General features: G+C 45.8%; 1 protein-coding gene and 1 non-coding gene across 2 annotated transcripts; both read left to right on the forward strand.

Annotated features, from left to right (window-relative positions):
* Nucleotides 1-553: 553 nt before the first annotated feature.
* On the forward strand, nucleotides 554-14948 carry YWHAH (tyrosine 3-monooxygenase/tryptophan 5-monooxygenase activation protein eta). The gene is made up of 2 exons (XM_039462419.2): nucleotides 554-908; nucleotides 13491-14948. The coding sequence occupies exons 1-2, from the start codon at nucleotides 822-824 to the stop codon at nucleotides 14142-14144; spliced, it is 741 nt and encodes a 246-aa protein (XP_039318353.1). The 5' UTR covers nucleotides 554-821; the 3' UTR covers nucleotides 14145-14948.
* On the forward strand, nucleotides 10068-10170 carry LOC120361100 (small nucleolar RNA U13). Its single transcript, XR_005577460.1, has one exon. It is a non-coding gene; the product is annotated as a small nucleolar RNA U13 (small nucleolar RNA).
* Nucleotides 14949-21408: the final 6460 nt, after the last annotated feature.

A 21408-nucleotide genomic window follows, 5' to 3' on the forward strand; every position in this document is an offset into this window, starting at 1 on the left:
TCAGGATGGGTGCGATTGTGTGTGTCTATGCCTGTGTAGCGGGACTGTCCCCGACGGTAGGACTCGATCTGTCCGGAGCAGTGCAGACCCACGCGCAGGGTGTGGCCCGGCAGAATCCAAGGCCAGGCAGAGCTCGGGGCGGGCAGGACGACTGGGGCGGGGGCAGGCTTGATCCGCCCCTTGGGGCACGCGGCCTGCAGTCTTCTCCGCCGGCCGGTTTGCTTGCTTTTGGGGCCCTTCTCAAGCCAGATCTTAACGTGGATGGAGCGGCGCGTTTCAGGGTGGGGCTATGACAATGCACTGCCCGTGCAGCCGCCATCGCCGCGCCCCCTCCTCCGGCTCCGCAGTCTCCAGCCCGGCTTTCCCTTCTCCACCTCCATCTCTGCGGCGGTAAAATGCAGCACTTGCAGAGCGCCTGCGCGGCTTTCGGGCGGGGAAGCGGCGGCGGCTATTTATAGTAGGTGACGTCACCTTGAAATAGACCGTTAGGGCCGGCCCGCCCTTCCCCCTCCCACTCCCGCCGCTCTCTGCCGCCCGGCCGGGCGGCTCTCACTGCGCAGGCGTTGTGCCGTCCTCCCATCCCCCAGCGCGGCCGTCTCTCCTCCTTCGGCGGCGTCCGCGGCGCGAGCCACAGCGCGCGGGGCCGGCCAGCGAGAGGGCGCGAGCGGCGGCGCTGCCTGCAGCTGCAGCCTCCGGCCGGCCGGCAAACCAGTGCGCGTGCGCGGCAGCGGCCTCCGCGGCGACCGGAGAGCGGGCGGACCGGCGGGCGAGTGAGGGAGCCAGTAGTGTGAGGCGCGAAGCGAGGCCGAGCCGCGAGCGACATGGGGGACCGGGAGCAGCTGCTGCAGCGGGCGCGGCTGGCCGAGCAGGCGGAGCGCTACGACGACATGGCCTCCGCCATGAAGGCGGTGAGCGCGCCGGGAGCGCGGGCGGCCGGCAGAGGGGCCTGGCGTTAGGGAGGGAAGGGGATGGTTGCGGGCGGCGTTCTCCTGGCCGTGGGCGACCCGGCTGGGCGTGGCCGCCCGCAGCCCGCGCTTCCCGCTCCCGCTGGGCTCCCCGCCACTTCCGGAGGCTGGGCCCGGGGTGGGGGATCCGGGAGGGAGCAGCTGGGGGTCGCGGAGGCAGCTCCGCGGGGGCTGGAGGGCGGGCAGGCGGTGGGGGGTCGCCGCATCTTAGTTGGGAGCCCGGGCGGGAGCGGGAGGTGCACGAGGGGGCGCGGAGGAGCCGCATTCCTGCTTCTAGACGGTGTCACCAGACCCGGGGGTTTCCGCCTTGTCGCCTTCCTCCGTTCCCCGACTTGGAAATAAAGACTCGCCTAGCGAGTGGCGCCCTGTCTCCGCTGGTTTTCTCCGCCCCTGCCTGAAGTCCGTAGTTCCTGTCTGTTTTGCGCTGCTCGTCCGAATTGTTCTGGTTCCACCGTCCCACGCCTGGGGTCTGGCTTTGGGTGCGAAGACCCCTTTCCTGCAGTCTAGGCGTGGACGAGGGCGGGAGGGGGGGTGGAGGGTGTGGGGCCCCACTCGGCAGCCCCAGGCTCGCTGCTGCGCTGTCTGCCTGGAGATTAAAATGAGACCTGACTTGCAGGTGAGACGATCTCTGTGTGCCTTTGCATTCCCGAGACCCTCATAAATCGATTCTGCAGCATAAATCGATTCCGGTGAAGTCGTGCCCAGCCACACCCTAGCAGAATACCGTGGGTCACACACCACCTGCGTTTCTGAGTTCCGGTTACCATCTGACTCTGCACGTTTATTTTATATTTTCTCTACGTGAAAATTACTTCTCTCTGCGTCAAGGTCACACCGTGGTAGACTACAACTGCGGCCACCAACCTGCTATGCTCAGTATACAACCTCCTGAGACCTGGGAGGGTCCCCTTGAACTCCGCCTTAGACCTACTATAGATTTAGAAATTCCGGGAGGTGAGACTCAGACATCTGCATTGTAGCCAACTCTCACAGGCAATGTTTAGCTGGCTTAAGTTTGAGAATTATTGCCCATGATTATAGCAAATGTATCCTTTCGCTGGCCTGTTGGAGAGAGGTCCGAAAAGACTGCAAATACAAAGGCTCCCTAAAATCTTAGAATCATAGAATCTTGGAAGGCTAATTTGAAGGCTTTTGATGTTAATATCAGATGAAATAAGTAGTTGGGGCCAATATTTAGAATTGTTCGGGTAAGAGAGGTACTTGGAGTTGCCTTTCCTGTGGTGTCCTTGTTACACACATAACTGGGTGTGTGTGTAAACCAGCAACACCGTTGCCCGAATGTTGATTTGTTGGTGATCTTGAGCACTACTAGCATGCTGTTGTGGTTAGGCGGGAGGTTTTCATCCAACACAGGGGACTGTCTAGGTCTGGAGGCTGAACCTTATGTAGTTCAGGGGGTCCCTTAAAAGAAAATCTAAAATACGGTTTTGCATATTTTAAAGAAATGGGACTCACTGAATGCAAGCTGTCTCTGTCCACAGCAGGTCACACTTAAGCCCCTTCTCCCCAGTAACTGAGTGGTACTGGGATTATGCAGGCTGAGGCCGCTCCACGCATTATTGTGAAGTGCTTGCTCACCCTCTGAGTGAGACCTAAAGACTGCAGTGTTAGGAGCCCTTTGGGAAATAAATTGGATGAAAAGAAAGGAGGGACAAGGTTTAAAGGAAGGGGAATGGAGGTTAAGGAAAAATGGTTGGAAGGTGCATTCTGGAGCAATCAGAAACCTGAGGCAACTTGAAATGGGGGAAAAAGGCAAGAATGGAGAGATGTTACCAGAACGAAATCTAGTTTAAGCAAGGAAAAAGATTGGCTTTCTAGTCGGGTTGTAAAATGCTTTCCTGCAGCCAGCTACTTGTGTCCATAGATTTTCTCTGGACACTTAAGAGAGCCTTTTGTAAAACAAAGGAATTTATAATATCTGTATTTGAAATAATTAATGAGTTGGAAAAACCACCCGGCACTGAAGAGTTAATCCAGGCCTTAATTCTCCCATCTCAGAATTAATGATAAACCATTCCCCTCCCATCATCTAAATGGAATATATTGTGCTTGTAGATGTTTTCTTTAAAATAAAAATACATATATTGAAAAGGACTAGCAGGGGTCAGTTTCCCTGCTAAATTTGTGCTTGTAGCGTGAATTCTTAATGTTACTGGGATGACTCAGTCTCCATTTTATTAATCTCACCTTAACTAAAGCTTTTGGAAAGGGTGTGAATTTCAGTAACCTTTCTTCAGGGCTGGGAAGGGCAGGTAAGTAGCCTGCTATACGGAGGATTGAGCAGACACCTGTGTTGAGGGGATATTCTGATGCCACTGTGCTGTGAACTTGAAACTGCCATCTTGGCTTTAGGTCTTTTGGAATATAAAACTACTGATGTTGCTGTTATTAAGTCAGTTTTGCTTTCAGTCTTCTTTTTTCTTTCATAATTGAAATGCTCACCTAATAATACTGCCTTCCTGTAATGATTGATGTTCCTTATTCTACCAGCGTCACCTGGAGGGCGGTGTTGGTAAGCTTGAAGAAAAATTGTGCATATTGGAAACAATGGTGTTGCCTCAAACCTGTTGAGAACTTCACTTCCCTGCTTCACCCCGTAATTTGAAGAGGCAAGAAATGTTTCTGAAGTGAAGCATAGAGGAGTATCTTTAAGCTCTCTTTATTTCATACCTACTAGCTTGTGTAGAGTATAATAATGGGAAGAAACATTGTGAAAGATTCTAGAACCCAAGTCCTTTCTAGGTTAGGCTTTGAATGACCTTACACAATTTGTAGTCGCTGTAAGTGGGTATAATACCATTTTATAACTGAAATAAACTTACAACGTGGGATTAAATGTTAGTGCAGAAGACTAAGTGATTTAAGGAAAGAGCGAATATAACCAGATAGGTTTATAGTGAATATTCATAGGTAGACATAATGTCTTCGTCTTATTGCCCTAGTCATCTATATTAAAGCATAGGTGGTAATTGTGAGGTTATCAAATGTAAAAATTATTGGGAGAGCGTTTTTTTTTTTTTTTTTTTTTTCTTTTTGAGATGGAGTTTTGCTCTTGTTGCCCAGGCTGGAGTGCAATGGCATGATCTTGGCTCACTGCAACCTTCTCCTCCCGAGTTAAAGCAGTTGTCCTGCCTCAGCCTCTGGAGTAGCTGTGATTACAGGCATGCACCACCACGCTTAGCTAATTTTGTGTTTTTAATAGAGATGGGACTTCTCTATGTTGGTCAGGCTGGTCTCAAACTCCTGATCTCAGGTGATCCACCCGCCTTGGCCTCCCAAAGTGCCGGTATTACAGGCGTGGGGCACCATACCCGGCCTTAGCATGTTGTTTTAACACTGATACACCAGTTGATGAAACACATTTGAAGTACCTGTAGAATAGAAATCTTTTTTTAAAGATGGGGTTTTACCATGTTGGTCAGGCTGGTCTCGAACTCCTGACCTCAGGTGATCCGCCTGCCTTAGCCTCCCAAAGTGAGCCACTGCACCCAGCCATATATAGAAATCTTAAGTGCAGGAAACAAAACTGCAGTTTAAGGAAACAGTTGGAGAGGAAGGAGCACTTGGCCCAATCACTGGCAAAAGGCTCTTGTTGCAACAGCTGTGAGATTCTGGGAAGTGGGGAAATGAGCAGGTGCTATGTAAAGTGCATAGCTGACTGCCCCAGGTGAGACGGATCAGTGTTGCAGAGAGGAAGAGGATTTTGAGATGTACCAAAGCTGTGATAAGTATGGTTTTTGTTTTTTGTTTGTTTTTTAATTAAAGATGTTCTTGTTCTGTCACCCGGGCTGGAGTGTAGTCATGGCACGATCATAACTCACTGCAGCCTTGAACTCCTGGCCTCAAGTGATCCTTCTGAGCAGCTGGGAGTACAGATGCATGCCACATGCCCTGCTAATTTTTAAATTGCTTGTATAGACAGGATCTCTATATGGTGCCCAGGTTGTCTCAGACTCCTGGCCTCAAGCAATCATCCTGTCTCAGTCTACCAAAGTGCTGGGATTATAGGAGTCAGCTACCACACCCAACCAGTATGACATCTTGAAGTCGCATTGATATTATAGTTTGAAATAAGTAAAATCTCAGGAGCCGTGTTTCCCAGTAACTGGTCATTTAAAATGTAATCACCTTTGAGGAGGGAAGAAGGCCCTGGATTATTCTTGTAATAGTTTGAATTTAAAGGATCAGTGAGAAACTCCGTCTCAAAAAAAAAAAAAAAAAAAACCAAAAATGTATTTTCTTTGGTTGGGATTTTTTTGGGGTTGGTTTTTGGCATTTTATATTAGTGGCAGACTTGTAGTGTCATGCTTTTCCAAAAATACGGTTTTGGAGAGGGTTCCCCAAATGTGTTTTTTTTGTGTGTGTGTGTTACATTTAGCAAGTTTATTAGAACTTATTTTATTTAGTAGGCACTTGGTAAACGGTAGCTATTAATTCCATGCGTACATTCTTGTTTAACTATTCTGGATAGGTACTGTTACTAATTAATTCCGTTTTACAAATGAGACTTTCAGAGGTTGATTTTCTCATGGTCAAACAGCTAGTAAGTTGTGAATCCAGGATTCAAACTTGAATTCAGGGCTCTCATTTTAACCACTGTATAATAAAACCCCATGAGGCAAAGGAATAATATGTCTAGCATACATTCTGATTACGTTAACCATTGTCAGCATTGTTGACTCAAGTCCAAGAACTCGTTAGTGGACTTGCTAAACAAATAATTTTATCTATTGGGTGCAGGTCATTCTTTTCCCCCCCAAGTATGATGAAGATCAATCTGCCATTGATGTGTTTTAGCTACAACAAGAAGCATAAGAGGGAAACTCATATCTGGATTTTGCTTGTTCTGAAGGCTTGGAGGTTTTTTTTTTTTGCTTAACAAAGCATTAATTGAATTTAAATTTCTCCTATGAGTTAAGTGCAGGACTATGTTATATTTTATTTGGGTTATTTTAAGAAATTTTTTTTAGGCCGGGTGCGGTGGCTCCAGCCTGTAATCCCAGCACTTTGGGAGGCCGAGGCAGGTGGATCACGAGGTCGAGAGATCGAGACCATCCTGGTCAACATGGTGAAACCCCGTCTCTACTAAAAATACAAAAAAACTAGCTGGGCATGGTGGCGCGTGCCTGTAATCCCAGTTACTTAGGAGGCTGAGGCAGGAGAATTGCCTGAGCCCAGAAGGCGGAGGTTGTGGTGAGCCGAGATCGCGCCATTGCACCCCAGCCTGGGTAACAAGAGCGAAACTCCGTCTCAAAAAAAAAAATTTTTTTTTTTAAATTGCATTTTAGGTTTTGTAAGAAATTCTTGTATATTCTTGGCACCAGTTGTTTCTCCATATTGCCTTTAGTGTATATTTTTCCCCCCCGAAACCCTTTAGTACATTTTTATGCAGTCCCCAAAATTTCTGTCTAGGTTGCTGGTAAGGTTTCTCCTAGCGTCCAAGTGGAGGCAGCTTGTCTTCTGCCCCAGCATTTTGGTGCTCCTCCCACCTCCACTCCCTTCTGCGGTGGTGAATGTTGGCACTTCCAGTGATCCAAACCTGGCACAGCTTCTGAAGCCTTGATTCTGGTGCCTCTAGGGACAGTAGCATGCAGTAATACCATTCAGATGGGCTCATATTAATCCTTGCCGATCCCTATAAAAATGTTCAATTACATAAAAAGCAAGGCTGACGTCTCTTGACTATACAAGGATAGCTGTTTTATTTGACTAAAATTTAGCTTACGATCTGAACTTGCCTGCTCTGAGCTTGAAGTTTATTATTTATTATTTTTATTTTAATTTTTTTATAAGATGAGGTTTCACCGTGACGGCCAGGTGAACTCCTGATGGTCTTGAACTTCTGACCTCAGGTGATCCACCTACCTCGGCCTCCCAAAGTGCTAGGATTACAGGCGTGAGCCACTGGGCCCAGCCAGAGCTTGTAGTTTAGCCTATTTGTGGCCTTACAGAATTGCATCCTCATCCTGGTGAAGATAAGGTGCTCAGCCTGACCCTGGCTGGAATGTTCTTGCATAGTGGCCTGTAGGAATTGGTTTGTTGATGGATGCCTTGCCAGCTTGGGGATAGGCCAGGTAGGATCCTTAACTTCCTAAGCATTAACTTGGGAAAGAGCTCAGCAAGCTCTCATTCCTCTAGCTCACTTTTTTTTTTTTTTTTTTTTTTTTTGAGAAGACAGTCTTGCTCTGTCACTCAGGCTAGAGTGCAGTGGCACAAACTTGACTCACTGCAACCTCTACCTCTCAGGTTCCAGTGATTGTCATGTCTTAGCCACCCAAGTAACTGGGATTATAGGTGCACACGCCACCATGTCTGGCTAATTTTTGTATTTTTAGGAGAGACAGGGTTTCTCTGTTGACTGGGTATACTCCCTGGCCTCAAGTGATCCACCTGCCTTGGCCTCCTAAAGTGATGGGATTACAGGTGTGAGCCATTGCACCCGGCCCCTCAAGCTCACTTTTATACACACACACACACACACACACCCTTCTGCCAAAGAAGCTTAAAGTTTTTATGATGTGGTTATGTTTACTTAATCGTGAGAATCATTTACTTTTCTTACTCATATCAAAAGCAAGCTGGTTGATAGCATGTAGGTGTGGGTAACTATAAAGGATGAGCCCATAGCATGTGTGTAGCTGTGAAGGATGTCAGCATATTCAAGTGAAATAACATTACCCCTAACTTAAGCAGCTATGGCCTGGCAGCTCAGGGGTGGCATTTTTGTTTGCTCATTGTTACTTTTGATGTTGGATGTTTCCCAGATTAAGAACTTTAAATTTTCCTAAATAGTCCCTGTGCTATTTTTGGCAGTGGATCTATTTTTACTCACACACACATAGTTTATTGCCTTGTCAGTAGTGGGAGGAGGCCCTTAGAGATTTTTGGGTAAACGAATAGTGTCATAGGAAGATAGGCCAGGTCATTTTTGACATTTAGTAATGTTGGATAGTCCTAGAGCAGAGATGTGAAGTGAGTGCCCTGGGCTGGGGAGTAGGTGTAGCCAAAGGCTGTTTGGTCAGGATGTCAGTAAAACTGGCTGACCAGGGAGTCCAGTGCTTAAAAGAAATGGAAAGGAGGACCTTTGTGCATGGGAATGGCTCTTCCCATCAGTTTAAGGTTGTCATTCAGAAGGGGTATAAGTGGGATTACAGATGACGGGAAGGCAGGCAGGACATCTAGAAAGCAGAGAGTCTGAATAGAGGTGGCGAAACCCCTGGTTTGTTGCTAGGTGAAGACTCAGTGCCCAGTGTGGCTACACTGAGGGCAGGTGCCATATGGGGCAGAAATGACTGTTGTAATCTTGGTGTTAGAGTGGAAAGAAGGTTGAAAACTATTGTCTAGGTCTGTCTGTAACATTCAATGTCTTGTTTCTGCTTCAGGTTCCTAATTAGAAACAATTTGAAAACCTGTGATTGTAGAGGTGCAGTAAATTCATCTCATTAGATGTTAAAGATGATCTTAGGTGGCATGGTTGGGACCCGGAGTACATCCATCATGCTGTGTTGCCTCCCAATGTTTGCCTCTCTTAGTACAGTTTATAACTTAACTTTTCATTGGTTCTCCTGGCTCCTGTATTTTGGTATTTGAAGTGTTGGGAACTGGTGCTAAGTATCATCCATCAAGATTGGCTATAAATCTTTTTGTTTTAATGGACCATCTGATTGTACATGGGTCTATAGTTTTCCAATCTGGGAAAAACTTAGTTTTCTTTAGTTATCTAATCAAGTAGCAAACCATTTTCATTTCTTAAGTTTCCTTTGTTAACTGGATTATGACCTAGGAGTATTAAAAAATATGGTATTTAAATGTATCCAGTTAGCCAGGCGCGGTGGCTCACGCCTGTAATCCTAGCACTTTGGGAGACTGACGTGGGTGGATCACCTGAGGTCATGGTGAAACCCCATCTTTTTTTTTTTTTTTTTTTTTTTTTGAGACGGAGTTTTGCTCTTGTTACCCAGGCTGGAGTGCAATGGCGCGATCTCGGCTCACTGCAACCTCTGCCTCCTAGACCCCATCTTAAAAAAAAAAAAAATGTATCCAGTTATTTCCTAGTTAGACTCTGGCTAGATTACTAGGAACAATATTTACTTGGTGAGATATGTTAGTCACCCTCAGCTAATAGTGATAATGCTGATAGTGATTCATTCAGACTGGCAGACAACCAGATGATTGTTACATAAACACTACTACTCCCAGTAAATGATTTTTGTTGTGAAGGTGTCATCATAAATACTGCCCAGTATCCTTTTTGGCAGTTTATTCCTGATGGAGAAGGAATATGCTTGCAGATACACCCCAAAGTTCACATTACTTAGGATCAACTTCATCACACCTTGCCACACCTTTTATTGGTGCACAGGAAAAATGAAATCATGGAATGTTGGAGTGAAGGAAGCTTGGAGATCATTTAGGCTAATCCTCCTTACTTTACCTTTGATGTCCAAAAAGGTTGTGATTTGTTTATGGTCATGTAGCTAGCTCAGACTAAACTGTAGATGTCTTGGGTTTAATAATTATACTGCCTTGCTGGGCACAGTGCCTCACACCTGTAATCCTAGCACTTTGGGAAGCCGAGGTGGGTGGATCACCTGAAGTCAGGAGTTCAAGACCAGCCTGGCCATCATGGGGAAACCCCATCTTAAAATAATAATTTAAAAAAAAAAAAAAAAAATATATATATATATATATATATACTGCCTTTTGTGTTATGCAAGCACACTATATTATATAAATATTTCAGATATGCACTATCTTTAAATGATATACCCTAGGAAGGTACCTTGGTGTATCTTTGCCAGTTTAACAGAAGCAGTTTTTCATTAGTCACAGGAGGAAGTATATTGTGACTCCTTATGGATATCATTTGCATTTTACTGCCAAATGGCCTTAGTTGGATTTAATTACAAGATCAGAGGAGCTTTCCAAATTCTGTTGTTGCCTCGTGCTTTGTTTTATTGAATATTGCTCTAGAAAAGCAAATCATTCTAGGGGATTCAAGCATTCCTAAATGTATCAGAATGTTTGGGATGGAATTTTGATTTAGAAGTGCTGCTCCCTTAAAATACTAAGTAGTTATTCATCCTTTTGTAGTTCATAAGTGTGATGATTGGGTTTTGACATGCATGTGTGAGATGTGCCACCCTCACACCTTGTTACAATGTAGGCCTATGACCCTCTGATGTGGACAAAAAGACTAAGTTATTAAATATTTACAAAGTCTATTTCCCATAAGAAAATGTATGTAAGCCGGGCGCGGTGGCTCAAGCCTGTAATCCCAGCACTTTGGGAGGCCGAGGCGGGTGGATCACGAGGTCAAGCGATCGAGACCATCCTGGTCAACATGGTGAAACCCCGTCTCTACTAAAGATATAAAAAAAAAAATTAGCTGGGCATGGTGGCGCGTGCCTGTAATCCCAGCTCCTCAGGAGGCTGAGGCAGGAGAATTGCCTGAACCCAGGAGGCGGAGGTTGCGGTGAGCCGAGATCGCGCCATTGCACTCCAGCCTGGGTAACAAGAGCGAAACTCCATCTCAAAAAAAAAAAAAAAAAAAAAAACAAAACAAAACAAAAAAAACAAAAAAAAAGAAAATGTATGTAAGTGTTTAAAGGCACTTACTGGAGGGGTTATAGGTGTTCAGCTGGATTTAAAAGGAGCGTGGATCTTAGACTCATGGTGGACAGGGGCAGATCACAGTGAGGGGTATGGAGACTACTAATGAGTATTTGAGGATGAATAATGAGAACCTTGGCTTGACCAAAGTGGAGGCGGCGCCCCTGGGGAACGGTCAGGGTAGCTGCTGGCCAAAGACCACACTGAAGAAAGAAGTGGGGTTTGGTTGATGTTAGGCAAAGGAGAGACTTAATCCTGTGTTGAGGGTTTATAGCAGAAGAGTAGGGGTCCTGGGGACAGGGAAATGGAGAAATTAAGAGTGAGCTGGTATTTTTATTTTATCTGGGGCTTAGGGGTAGGGAGGACTCTCAGATACTTGGCACAAGTTTTCTGGTTTTTACATGTAATAATGATTACACTTGCTGCTTATGTTCTTAAACCACTGATTCTACAAATAAACCATCATTGTTCAGGATTTCTGATTCTCCACTACTCAGTCTTCTCAATCTGTTTGTTTTGTTTGTTTGTTTGTTTGTTTTTAAAGATGGGGTTTCACCATGATGGCCAGGCTGGTCTTGAACTCCTGACCTCAGGTGATCCACCTACCTCGGCCTCCCAAAGTGCTAGGATTACAGGCGTGAGCCACCGCACCCGGCCTCAATCTGTTTTAAGTGTGTCTGTTTGTATATGCTGTTGATAACTTTCCCCATTGAACTTGGCTTTTTCTCTCCATTGGAGGTTCTGTTCTTACAGATTTGCTGTAGGAAATACCTTTTTTGTAGTGGTTTGGGGTTTCCTAAGTGCTTTGCTTTCTTTTTTTCATTAAGACTTTTACCAGTAGGTCATATTAAGGAATCCTTCTACTTTATAGATGACACACCATCTTTTAAGGGCTTAATGTCCTGGGTCAATTTAGCAAGTCAGTTTCTTTGCTTGGGCAAGACCAGGATTTTCTGATTCTAACTCTGTTAGTTTCCTAGTGGTTGCTCAACCTAGTATGACAAACTGAATAGCTTAAAATAATAAATTTATTTTCTTGTAGTTCTGGAGCCCAGAAGTTTGAAAGTGAGGTGCAGGCAGGCCACACTCCCTCTGAAGGCTCTAGGGAAAAATCCTTCCTAGCTTCTCTCCCAGCTACTGGTGGCTTCTGGCAACTCTTGGTGTTCCTTGGCTTGTAGATGCATCATTCCAGTCTTTGCCTCCATTGTCACATGGCATTCTTACGTGTGTGTTTGTGTGTCCAAATCTCACCATCCTTATGAGGACACTTGTAATTGCATTTAGGGCACACCCTAATACCCAGTATGACTTCATCTTAACTAATTATATCATCTGCAAAGACCCTGTTTCCAAATAAGGTCACATTCACAGGTACCTGGGATCTTTTGGCGGGGGGCACAGTTCAGCCCATGTTCTTCCTTCTAACCACATAGCTAGTTCACTTGCAGTTGGCATCATCGAGAACGAAAGGAAGTTAAAGCTTGTGAAATTTAACTCTTCCACTTAGAATAATTGATGCTTCCATCCTTGAGGACCAGAGTTTCCTGTGAGGTAGGACAGTACAACTTGCTGCTGAGTAGCTGTGCTTCCTTTCACCAGGGTCTGGGGGCACTTGCGTGTCACTAATGAATTATTCTTCATTTTGGTTTGGGAGAGGACTGGGAGTATCAATTAGGGTTCCATATGTAGCCACACAGGCAAAGCTTTGGCCACTGGATCTGTGTGATGTTCAATCTGATCTGTGAAGCCCCACCATCTATTAATGTATATTTGAGGAGTAGTTCTTTCCAGAGCAAAAAGCTGGAAGTAGAGTCTGGAATACTTCTAGTCTGTCATCTTTGAACATTTGACAAAGGGATTGCATGATCTTACTGTTCAGAGTATCTTTTTTTTTTTTTTTTTTTTTTTTGAGACGGAGTTTCGCTCTTGTTACCCAGGCTGGAGTGCAATGGCACGATCTCGGCTCACCGCAACCTCCGCCTCCTGGGTTCAGGCAATTCTCCTGCCTCAGCCTCCTGAGTAGCTGGGATTACAGGCACACGCCACCATGCCCAGCTAATTTTTTGTATTTTTAGTAGAGACGGGGTTTCACCATGTTGACCAGGATGGTCTCGATCTCTCGACCTCGTGATCCACCCGCCTCAGCCTCCCAAAGTGCTGGGATTACAGGCTTGAGCCACCGCGCCCGGCTCAGAGTATCTTTTTTATTTTATTTTTTGAGACAGAGTCTCACTCTGTCATCAGGCTGAAGTGCAGTGGTGTGATCTCGGCTCATTGTAACCTCCATCTCCCGGGTTCAAGTGTTTCACCTGCCTCAGACTCCCGAGTAGCTGGGACTACAAGCGTGTGCCACCACACACTGCTAATTTTTGTATTTTTAGTAGAGATGAGGTTTCACCATGTTGGCCAGGATGGCCAGGATCGATCTCTTGACCTCATGATCCGCCCGCCTTGGCCTCCCAAAGTGCTGGCATTACAGGCATGCGCCACCATGCCCAGCCTGTTCAGAGTATCTTTTGCAGAATAGTGGAAGCTCAAGGTTTTCTTCTTCACCATTGTGTACTGCTGCTGCACAACCTTTTCATAACTATCCTTAGTCCCATTCCTCTACCAAGGTGAAAACAACGTCTTAAAAGACCTGAATTACGAATTTCTCAAGTCCCTATGATTTTGTTTTGGGTTCCAAGTATTTATCTCTTTTGTTAGACTACAGTCTTTCTTCACATAGGATTCATGTCTATATTGGTTTTGTCCATGGGTGTTTTTATTCTCCAGAGTGACTGACTTGTTCATAATCTTGTTGAGAAGGATTGTTGATTATGTTGAAGGCAAGGCTGCTTTCCAAGATGTTCAGACTTTACTCTCAATGTTTATCTTTTTGGGGTTTTGCAGGTGACAGAGCTGAATGAACCTCTTTCCAATGAAGATCGAAATCTCCTCTCTGTGGCTTACAAGAATGTAGTTGGTGCCAGGCGATCTTCCTGGAGGGTCATTAGCAGCATTGAGCAGAAAACCATGGCTGATGGAAACGAGAAGAAATTGGAGAAAGTTAAAGCTTACCGGGAGAAGATTGAGAAGGAGCTGGAGACAGTTTGCAATGATGTTCTGTCTCTGCTTGACAAGTTCCTGATCAAGAACTGCAATGATTTCCAGTATGAGAGCAAGGTGTTTTACCTGAAAATGAAAGGTGATTACTACCGCTACTTAGCAGAGGTCGCTTCTGGGGAGAAGAAAAACAGTGTGGTCGAAGCTTCTGAAGCTGCCTACAAGGAAGCCTTTGAAATCAGCAAAGAGCAGATGCAGCCCACGCACCCCATTCGGCTGGGCCTGGCCCTCAACTTCTCTGTGTTCTACTATGAGATCCAGAATGCACCCGAGCAAGCCTGCCTCTTAGCCAAACAAGCCTTCGATGATGCCATAGCTGAGCTGGACACACTAAATGAGGATTCCTATAAGGACTCCACGCTCATCATGCAGTTGCTGCGAGACAACCTCACCCTCTGGACGAGCGACCAGCAGGATGAAGAAGCAGGAGAAGGCAACTGAAGATCCTTCAGGTCCCCTGGCCCTTCCTTCACCCACCACCCCCATCATCACCGATTCTTCCTTGCCACAATCACTAAATATCTAGTGCTAAACCTATCTGTATTGGCAGCACAGCTACTCAGATCTGCACCCCTGTCTCTTGGGAAGCAATTTCAGATAAATCATGGGCATTGCTGGACTGATGGTTGCTTTGAGCCCACAGGAGCTCCCTTTTTGAATTGTGCAGAGAAGTGTATTCTGATGAGGCATTTCACTATGCCTGTTGATCTATGGGAAATCCAGGCGAAAGTAATGGGGGAGATTAGAAAGAATTAGCCAACACAGGCTACAGTTGATATTTAAAAGATCCATTTAAAACAAGCTGATAGTGTTTCGTTAAGCAGTACATCTTGTGCATGCAAAAATGAATTCACCCCTCCCACCTCTTTCTTCAACTAATGGAAAACTGTTAAGGGAAGCTGATACAGAGAGACAACTTGCTCCTTTCCATCAGCTTTATAATAAACTGTTTAATGTGAGGTTTCAGTAGCGCCTTGTTTTTGCCTCTTTAAATTATGACGTGCACAAACCTTCTTTTCAATGCAATGCATCTAAAAGTTTTGATACTTGTAACTTTTTTTTTTTGGTTGCAATTGTTTAAGAATCATGGATTTATTTTTTGTAACTCTTTGGCTATTGTCCTTGTGTATCCTGACAGCACCATGTGTGTCAGCCCATGTCAACCAAGATGGGTGATTATGAAATGCCAGACTTCTAAAATAAATGTTTTGGAATTCAATGGGTAAATAAATGCTGCTTTGGGGATATTGTCTCTATGTATGGTCTTGATTTTTCCCCTCTCAAGGAATTACTTAACCAGTCACAAATTGTGGTTTTTTGTTTTTTAAATTTATATATATATTTTTAATAAAGGTGGGGTTTCACCATGATGGCCAGGCTGCTCTTGAACTCCTGACCTCGGGTGAACGACCCACCTCGGCCTCCCAAAGTGCTAGGATTACAGGCATGAGCCACAGTGCCCAGCTGGTTTTTTTTTTTTTTTTTTTATAAAAGGGTTTCACCATGTTGGCCAGGCTGGTCTTGAACTCCTGACCTCAGGTAATTTACCTGCCTTGGCCTCCCAAAGTGCTAGGATTACAGGCGTGAGCCACTGCGCCTGACCTAAATTTTTTTTTGAGATGGTGTCTTGCTCTGTTTCCCAGGCTGGAGTGCAGTGGTGCGGTCTTGGCTCACTGCGACCTCTGCCTCCTGGGTTCAAGTGATTCTCCTGGATCAGCCTCCTGAGTAGCTGGGATTACAAGTTTAAGCCACTGTGCCCAGCCTAATTTTTATATTTTTAGTAGAGATGGGGTTTTGCATGTTAGCCAGGCTGGTCTCAAACTCTTGACCTCATGTGATCTGACCACCTTGGCCTCCCAAAGTGCTTGAGATTACAGGCATGAGCCACCACATCCAGCCTTAAACACTGACTAAAGTTTGACATTAGACTGATGAAAAGGGCCGTGACACAATCTCTGTTCTTGAATTTATGTTGTGGAACACATGACTTGTAAGCATGCAAGTTTAACCTATTTTCTCATTCTGAAGTAGAGTCCCACACCCCCCACTTATGTGCCAATGAATACTGCTCGGGAAGCGTGTTTCAAGTTGACCTAATTTTAAGATAAAATGGTTATTGAGTTGCACTTTAGTTACTAGGTCTGGTATTTGAAAGTTAAGCTTTATATGGCTAAGACACTTGGTTTTGATAAGCATGTAGACAAGATTGCCGGGCTGTGGTGGCATGCACCCCTGTAGTCCCAGCTTCTTGGGAGGATGGGATCCGAGGAGGTCGAGGCTAGGGTGAGCTGTGATAGTGCCACTGTACTCCAGCCTGGGAGACGGCAAGACCCTGTCTCAAAAAAAAAAAAGTTGCTCTTAACATTTTTTTGTTTGAGATGAAGTCTCATTGTCACCCAGGCTGGAGTGCAATGGCACGATCTTGACTCACTGCAGCCTCCCACCTTGGAGGTTCAAGTGATTCTTCTGCCTTGGCCTCCCCAGTAACTGGGATTACAGGCACCTGCCCATGATGCCTGGCTAATTTTGGTATTTCTGTGGAGATGGGGTTTTACCATGTTGGCCAGGCTGGTCTTAAACTCCTGAACTCAGGTGATCCATCTCAGCCTGGGATTACAGGCATGAGCCACACCCTCTTCATTTGCGACACTTATATTTGAAATGTCCTTTGCAGTTGCTAAAGCATTCACATTGACATTTCACAGGTGTCTTCTGAAAGGTTTGTCCCACTTTACAGATGAGGAAGCTGAAGTGCAAAGGTTGTGGACCGCTAGAATTTATACAGCTGGTAAGCTGCAGAGGACAGCTTCCACCCAAGATTTATCTAGAATTTTAACGGCCCTCTTTGTGGGGATGGGTCTGGGGAATCTTGGCAAGCCATGCCGTCTTTGAGGTTCAGGTCCCTCAGTTTTTAAGCGTAGGGTTTGGATTATATGTTTTAATTTATTGGTGTGTAAGTCACCTTCTTTGGGAATGAGGTATGGGGAACATGGACATGTGGTTAAGATTAGCCACATAGGCTGGGGCCCAGTGGCTCACGACTGTAATCCCAGCACTTTGGGAGGCTGAGGTGGGTGTATCTTTTGAGGTTAGGAGTTCGACACCAGTCTGACCAACATGGTGAAACTTCGTTTCTACTAAAAAATATTAGCTGGGCGTGGTGGCACCCCTCTAATCCCAGCTACTAGGGAAGTTGAGGCAGGAGAATCACTTGAACCCAGGAAGTGGAGGTCGCAGTGAGCCGAAATTGTGCCACTGCACTCCAGCCTGGGCTACAGACTGCACTCCAGCCTGGGCTACAGAGTGAGACTGTCAAAAAAAAAAAAAAATTAGCCATATAAACAGTAAATGAGGCTCTTTGAAAGGACCTAAGAGGAGCTATAAATTACATGTGGCATAAGCCTGGAAATCTTCAGTGCTGCATGTTCCCCCCACCCCCCAATTCTACTTAAAACATTTTAAAACTTGTCAAGATAACTTTCTCAGGTAGTTAAGAAGGGGTCATCTCAATTTTAACAGCACAAGAAATTAAAAGTCCAAAGAAAAGAAATAGCTTTCCAGGTAATGACAAAATTAGTGACAGCATCTGGAGTAGCATTCAGATCCCCTGAATCTTTGTCCATGGTTCTCGTAACTGCCATGCTCTTTGGGTTGAGACTAGAAGGAAAATGGTAAGACACATCCCACCCTGAGGACACTTAGTGTTTTTAATGTTTTCACTTAGAATGGAAGAAATGACACTTGAAAAGGGATGTTTAGGCCGGGTGTGGTGGCTCACGCCTGTAATCCAAGCACTTTGGAGGCCAAGGCGGGCGGATCACCTGAGGTTGGGAGTTCAAGACCAGCCTGACCAACAACAAAAAAAAGAACGCCTTTAAAAAAAAAAAAAAAAAGAGCCAGGCGCAGTGGCTCATGCCTATACTCCCAGCACTTTGGGAGGCCGAAGTGGGTGGATCACGAGGTCAAGAGATCGAGACCATCCTGGTCAACAAGGCGAAACCCCGTCTCTACTAAAAATACAAAAAATTAGCTGGGCATGGTGGTGCGTGCCTGTAATCCCAGCTACTCTGGAGGCTGAGGCAGGAGAATTGCTTGAACCCAGGAGGCGGAGGTTGCGGTGAGCCTAGATCGTGCCATTGCACTCCAGTCTGGGTAACGAGCGAAACTCCGTCTCAAATAAAAAAAAAAAAAAGTGAGGTAGTGCAGCTACAGTATAACTTGAGGTAAATCAAAGTGCCACCAGTTGAAATCCCTCCAGCTGCACCTAGTTTGTTCATCCTGCTCTCTTAACCTTTGCTCAAGCCGTTACTCTCCAGTCTGGCTTTCTTCTCTTGCTCTATGCAAATTCTATTTATGAAATCCTACCTTCTCATTCAATAGACACACTGAAGAGCTGCTGCTATGGGGTAGACACTGAGCAGGTGGCTGGAGAGAGCTTAGTGAATTACACAGACATGGACCTTGTCTTCAGGTGGCTAACACTCTAGCATTAGAGTGGGGAGATACAAAGAAGTGGGGAAGATACAATAAAAAGATATAAAGTTACTGTGAAAATGTCACTCACGTTCCGCTCCAGGCCTAGCACACAAACTCAGGGTAATGAGTTCATGAATAACTAATTGATTAGAGGCCAGAATTTTTTTTTTTTTTTTTTTTTTTTTTAATGACTGAAAGAAATCCTTTATTCCCCCACCTAAACCTGAGAGTCATACAGGCTTGGGCTTGGTTCTAACATCACCTGTCAACTAGTGGTGTGACCTTGAGCAAGTCCTGGCCTCTCAGCAGCCTCTAAAAATGAGGTTGCTGGCATTTAGTGGTCTCTGGGGACCTTTCCATTGCTGAGATTTTGTGATTTGCATATTATTTTCAACTGCTCTGGGATGGTCCCCTTCCTCTTCCCGGTTTTTTTCCTATATTCCTCCCCTCCCCCTTTCCTTCCGCTCTTCACATTTGTCTTTTCTGTATCCGCCCTCAGCCCTCTTCCATTTCCTGGCCAACCCCCAATTCGAAGATGGTTACCATGGGAATCATCTCCTGGAAGTGACCTCACACATCTCCTAGGCAACCGTTTCCAGGGCAGTGACATCATCTGATCACCATGGCAACCTCGAGAACACTTTTGCAATGAAATGGGCAGACAGAATTTTTATATTTTTCTGGAGGTGGAGGGCAATGCAGGGAGAATATTAACAACAAAGAAATTTCAGGAGTAAGAAGAAAAAGCTTTGAACTTTGTGCTTATTGGGGGCAAGTGGGAAACCAGAGTGGAACTGGGAAAGAGCAGAAGCTCAGGGTGAACCCCTTTTCTTTTCTAATTACTACGCTGATCATATGTCCAAACTGGGACATTTGAGAGTAAATAGGGCACCATTATGATTAGGTGGGAAAGACAAAGTGAACATGGCCTCCCAAGCAAACCAGGGCATGTGGCCCCCTGCCCATAATCAGGGCAGGTCCCTGAACTTCTTCCCTCAGCTATGGCTCATTCAACAAGCTTTGATTCAGCTATTTCTGTGTATGGACTACTGGGGATACTACAGCGAGCAAAACAGCCCAGATCCCTGTCCTAATGGAGCTCACGGTCATGTGTGTGTGGTGAGGTGAGGGTGATCCCGTAGTCACCCAAATGCACACCATGGTATGGACCGGGCGTGGTGCTCAAAAGGGAAGGCACTGGAGGGACTTTTTTTTTTTTTTTTTTTTTTTTTTCTTAAACGGAGTCTCTGTCACCCAGGCTGTAGTGCAGTGGTGTGTTCTCGGCTCACTGCAACCTCCACCTCCTGGGTTCAAGTGATTCTCCTGCTGCAGCCTCCCAAGTAGCTGGGATTACAGTCATAAGCCACCATGCTGAGTTGATTTTTGTATTTTTAGTAGAGATAGGGTTTTGCCATGTTGGCCATGCTGGTCTTGAACCCTTGACCTCAAGTAATTTGCCTGCCTTGGCCTCCCAAAGTGCTGGGATTACAGGCATGAGCCACCATGCCCAGCTGCTTGAGGGACATGTTTAACAAAAGGTACCTAAAGCTGCTTGGCAGAAGGGTCCAGAAGTCCTCTGTGTGGAGGGGAGTTCATGAAGGGGTAGGGTAGAGTGGGGGAGAAGGCCACTTTGGCACAGGGAACAGCATGTGCAAAGGGAGCATGGGAAGTATCAGGAGTGGAAAGGAGGCTGGAGAGGAATTCGAGATGAGGGTGGTGTGGACAGGGTGGCAGGAACCTTGAAGGCCTCCATCTTCTGAGCACTGGGATGTCCTGTGGGTGTGTTTTGAGCCACGGGAGACACAATTCTGTTTGCATTTAAAAAGTCTCAGCTGGGGGCCGGGCGCGGTGGCTCACACCTGTAATCCCAGCACTTTGGGAGGCCGAGGCGGGTGGATCACGAGGTCAAGAGATCAAGACCATCCTGGTCAACATGGTGAAACCCCATCTCTTCTAAAAATACAAAAATCAGTCGAATGTGGTAGCGCGTGCCTGTAATCCCAGCTACCTGGGAGGCTGAAGCAGGAGAATTGCTGGAACCTGGGAGGCGGAGGCTGCAGTGAGCTGAGATGGTGCCACTGCACCCCATTTTGAGACTTCATCTCAAAAAATAAATAAATAAATAAATAAATCTTACCTGGCTGTTGTGTGGGACAGGTGGGAAAGCAGTTTGCTCCAGAGAGAGCTTGAGTGGCAGGGACCTATGTGGTGGCTGTGAGATTGAGGGACACAGTGGATATATATTTGGGAGGTAGAGTTGACAGGATTTGCCGAAGGACTGAGTCTGAGGGTGAGGGCAAGGAAGGACTCAGGCCACTACCCAGGTTTCTGTTGTGAGCGTTGGGTGGGGGAGGGATGCTGCTTTTCTTTCATATGAGGCAGAGGTGCAGGGTTCAGTCCAAGGTTAGCAAGAGAGGTGCCTAGGGCACAACATATTTTTTAAAATTTTACATTTTAATTTATTTTTATTTTCCTTTTTTCTTTCTTTCTTTCTTTTATTTTTTTAAGAAACAGGGTTTCTTCATGTTGGTCAGCCTGGTCTCAAACTCCTGACCTCAGGTGATCCACCCACCTCAGCCTCCCAAAGTGCTGGGATTACAGGTATGAGCCACCATGCATGGGCAATTATATTTATTTTTTAAGAGATAGGGTCTCACTCTGTTACCCAGTTTGGAGTGCAGTGGCCTGATCATAACTCACTGCAGCCTGGAATGATCCTCTGACCTCAGCCCCCCAAGTGGCTAGGACTGCAAGTGCACACCACCACAACCAGCTAATTTTTGTATTTTTGTAGAGGTGGGGTCTTGCTATGTTGACCAGGCTGGTCTCAAACTCCTGGGCTCAAGCAATCCTCCAACCTAGGCCTCCCAAAGTGCCAGGATTATAGGTGTGAGCCACAGTGCCAGGCCTAGGGAACAACATTTAAAGAGGCACACACTCTCAGGAGTGGTCTTAAAAAGGCGTGCCTTTTTAAATGCTGCACCTTGGGAGAAGCAGGTTTTTTTGGATTTTTTTTTTTTTTAGAGGGATTGGGGTTCATGTCTATTCAGCAGTAATAATAACATTCTTATGTTAATAATATGAGGGCTTTCACTTTTACCAACCCCCTAACAAGGGTGGAGAGAGCATTGGTTGCCAGCTGTGTTACTGTCCCCACAGGAGCTCTGTGAGGAGGCTCCCCACTGGCCCATCTTACAGATGAGAAAACGGAGGCTCTGATAGGTTCCAG

This window comes from Saimiri boliviensis, chromosome 21, assembly GCF_048565385.1.
Source record: "Saimiri boliviensis isolate mSaiBol1 chromosome 21, mSaiBol1.pri, whole genome shotgun sequence".
NCBI lineage: Eukaryota > Metazoa > Chordata > Mammalia > Primates > Cebidae > Saimiri > Saimiri boliviensis.

Excerpts from the sequence above, each read along its gene's own strand:
- YWHAH (XM_039462419.2), top strand. The coding sequence starts at position 822 with ATGGGGGACCGGGAGCAGCTGCTGCAGCGGGCGCGGCTGGCCGAGCAG. Across the intron at positions 909-13,490 it reads TGGCCTCCGCCATGAAGGCG|GTGACAGAGCTGAATGAACC; the intron begins GTGAGCGCGCCG and ends GGGGTTTTGCAG.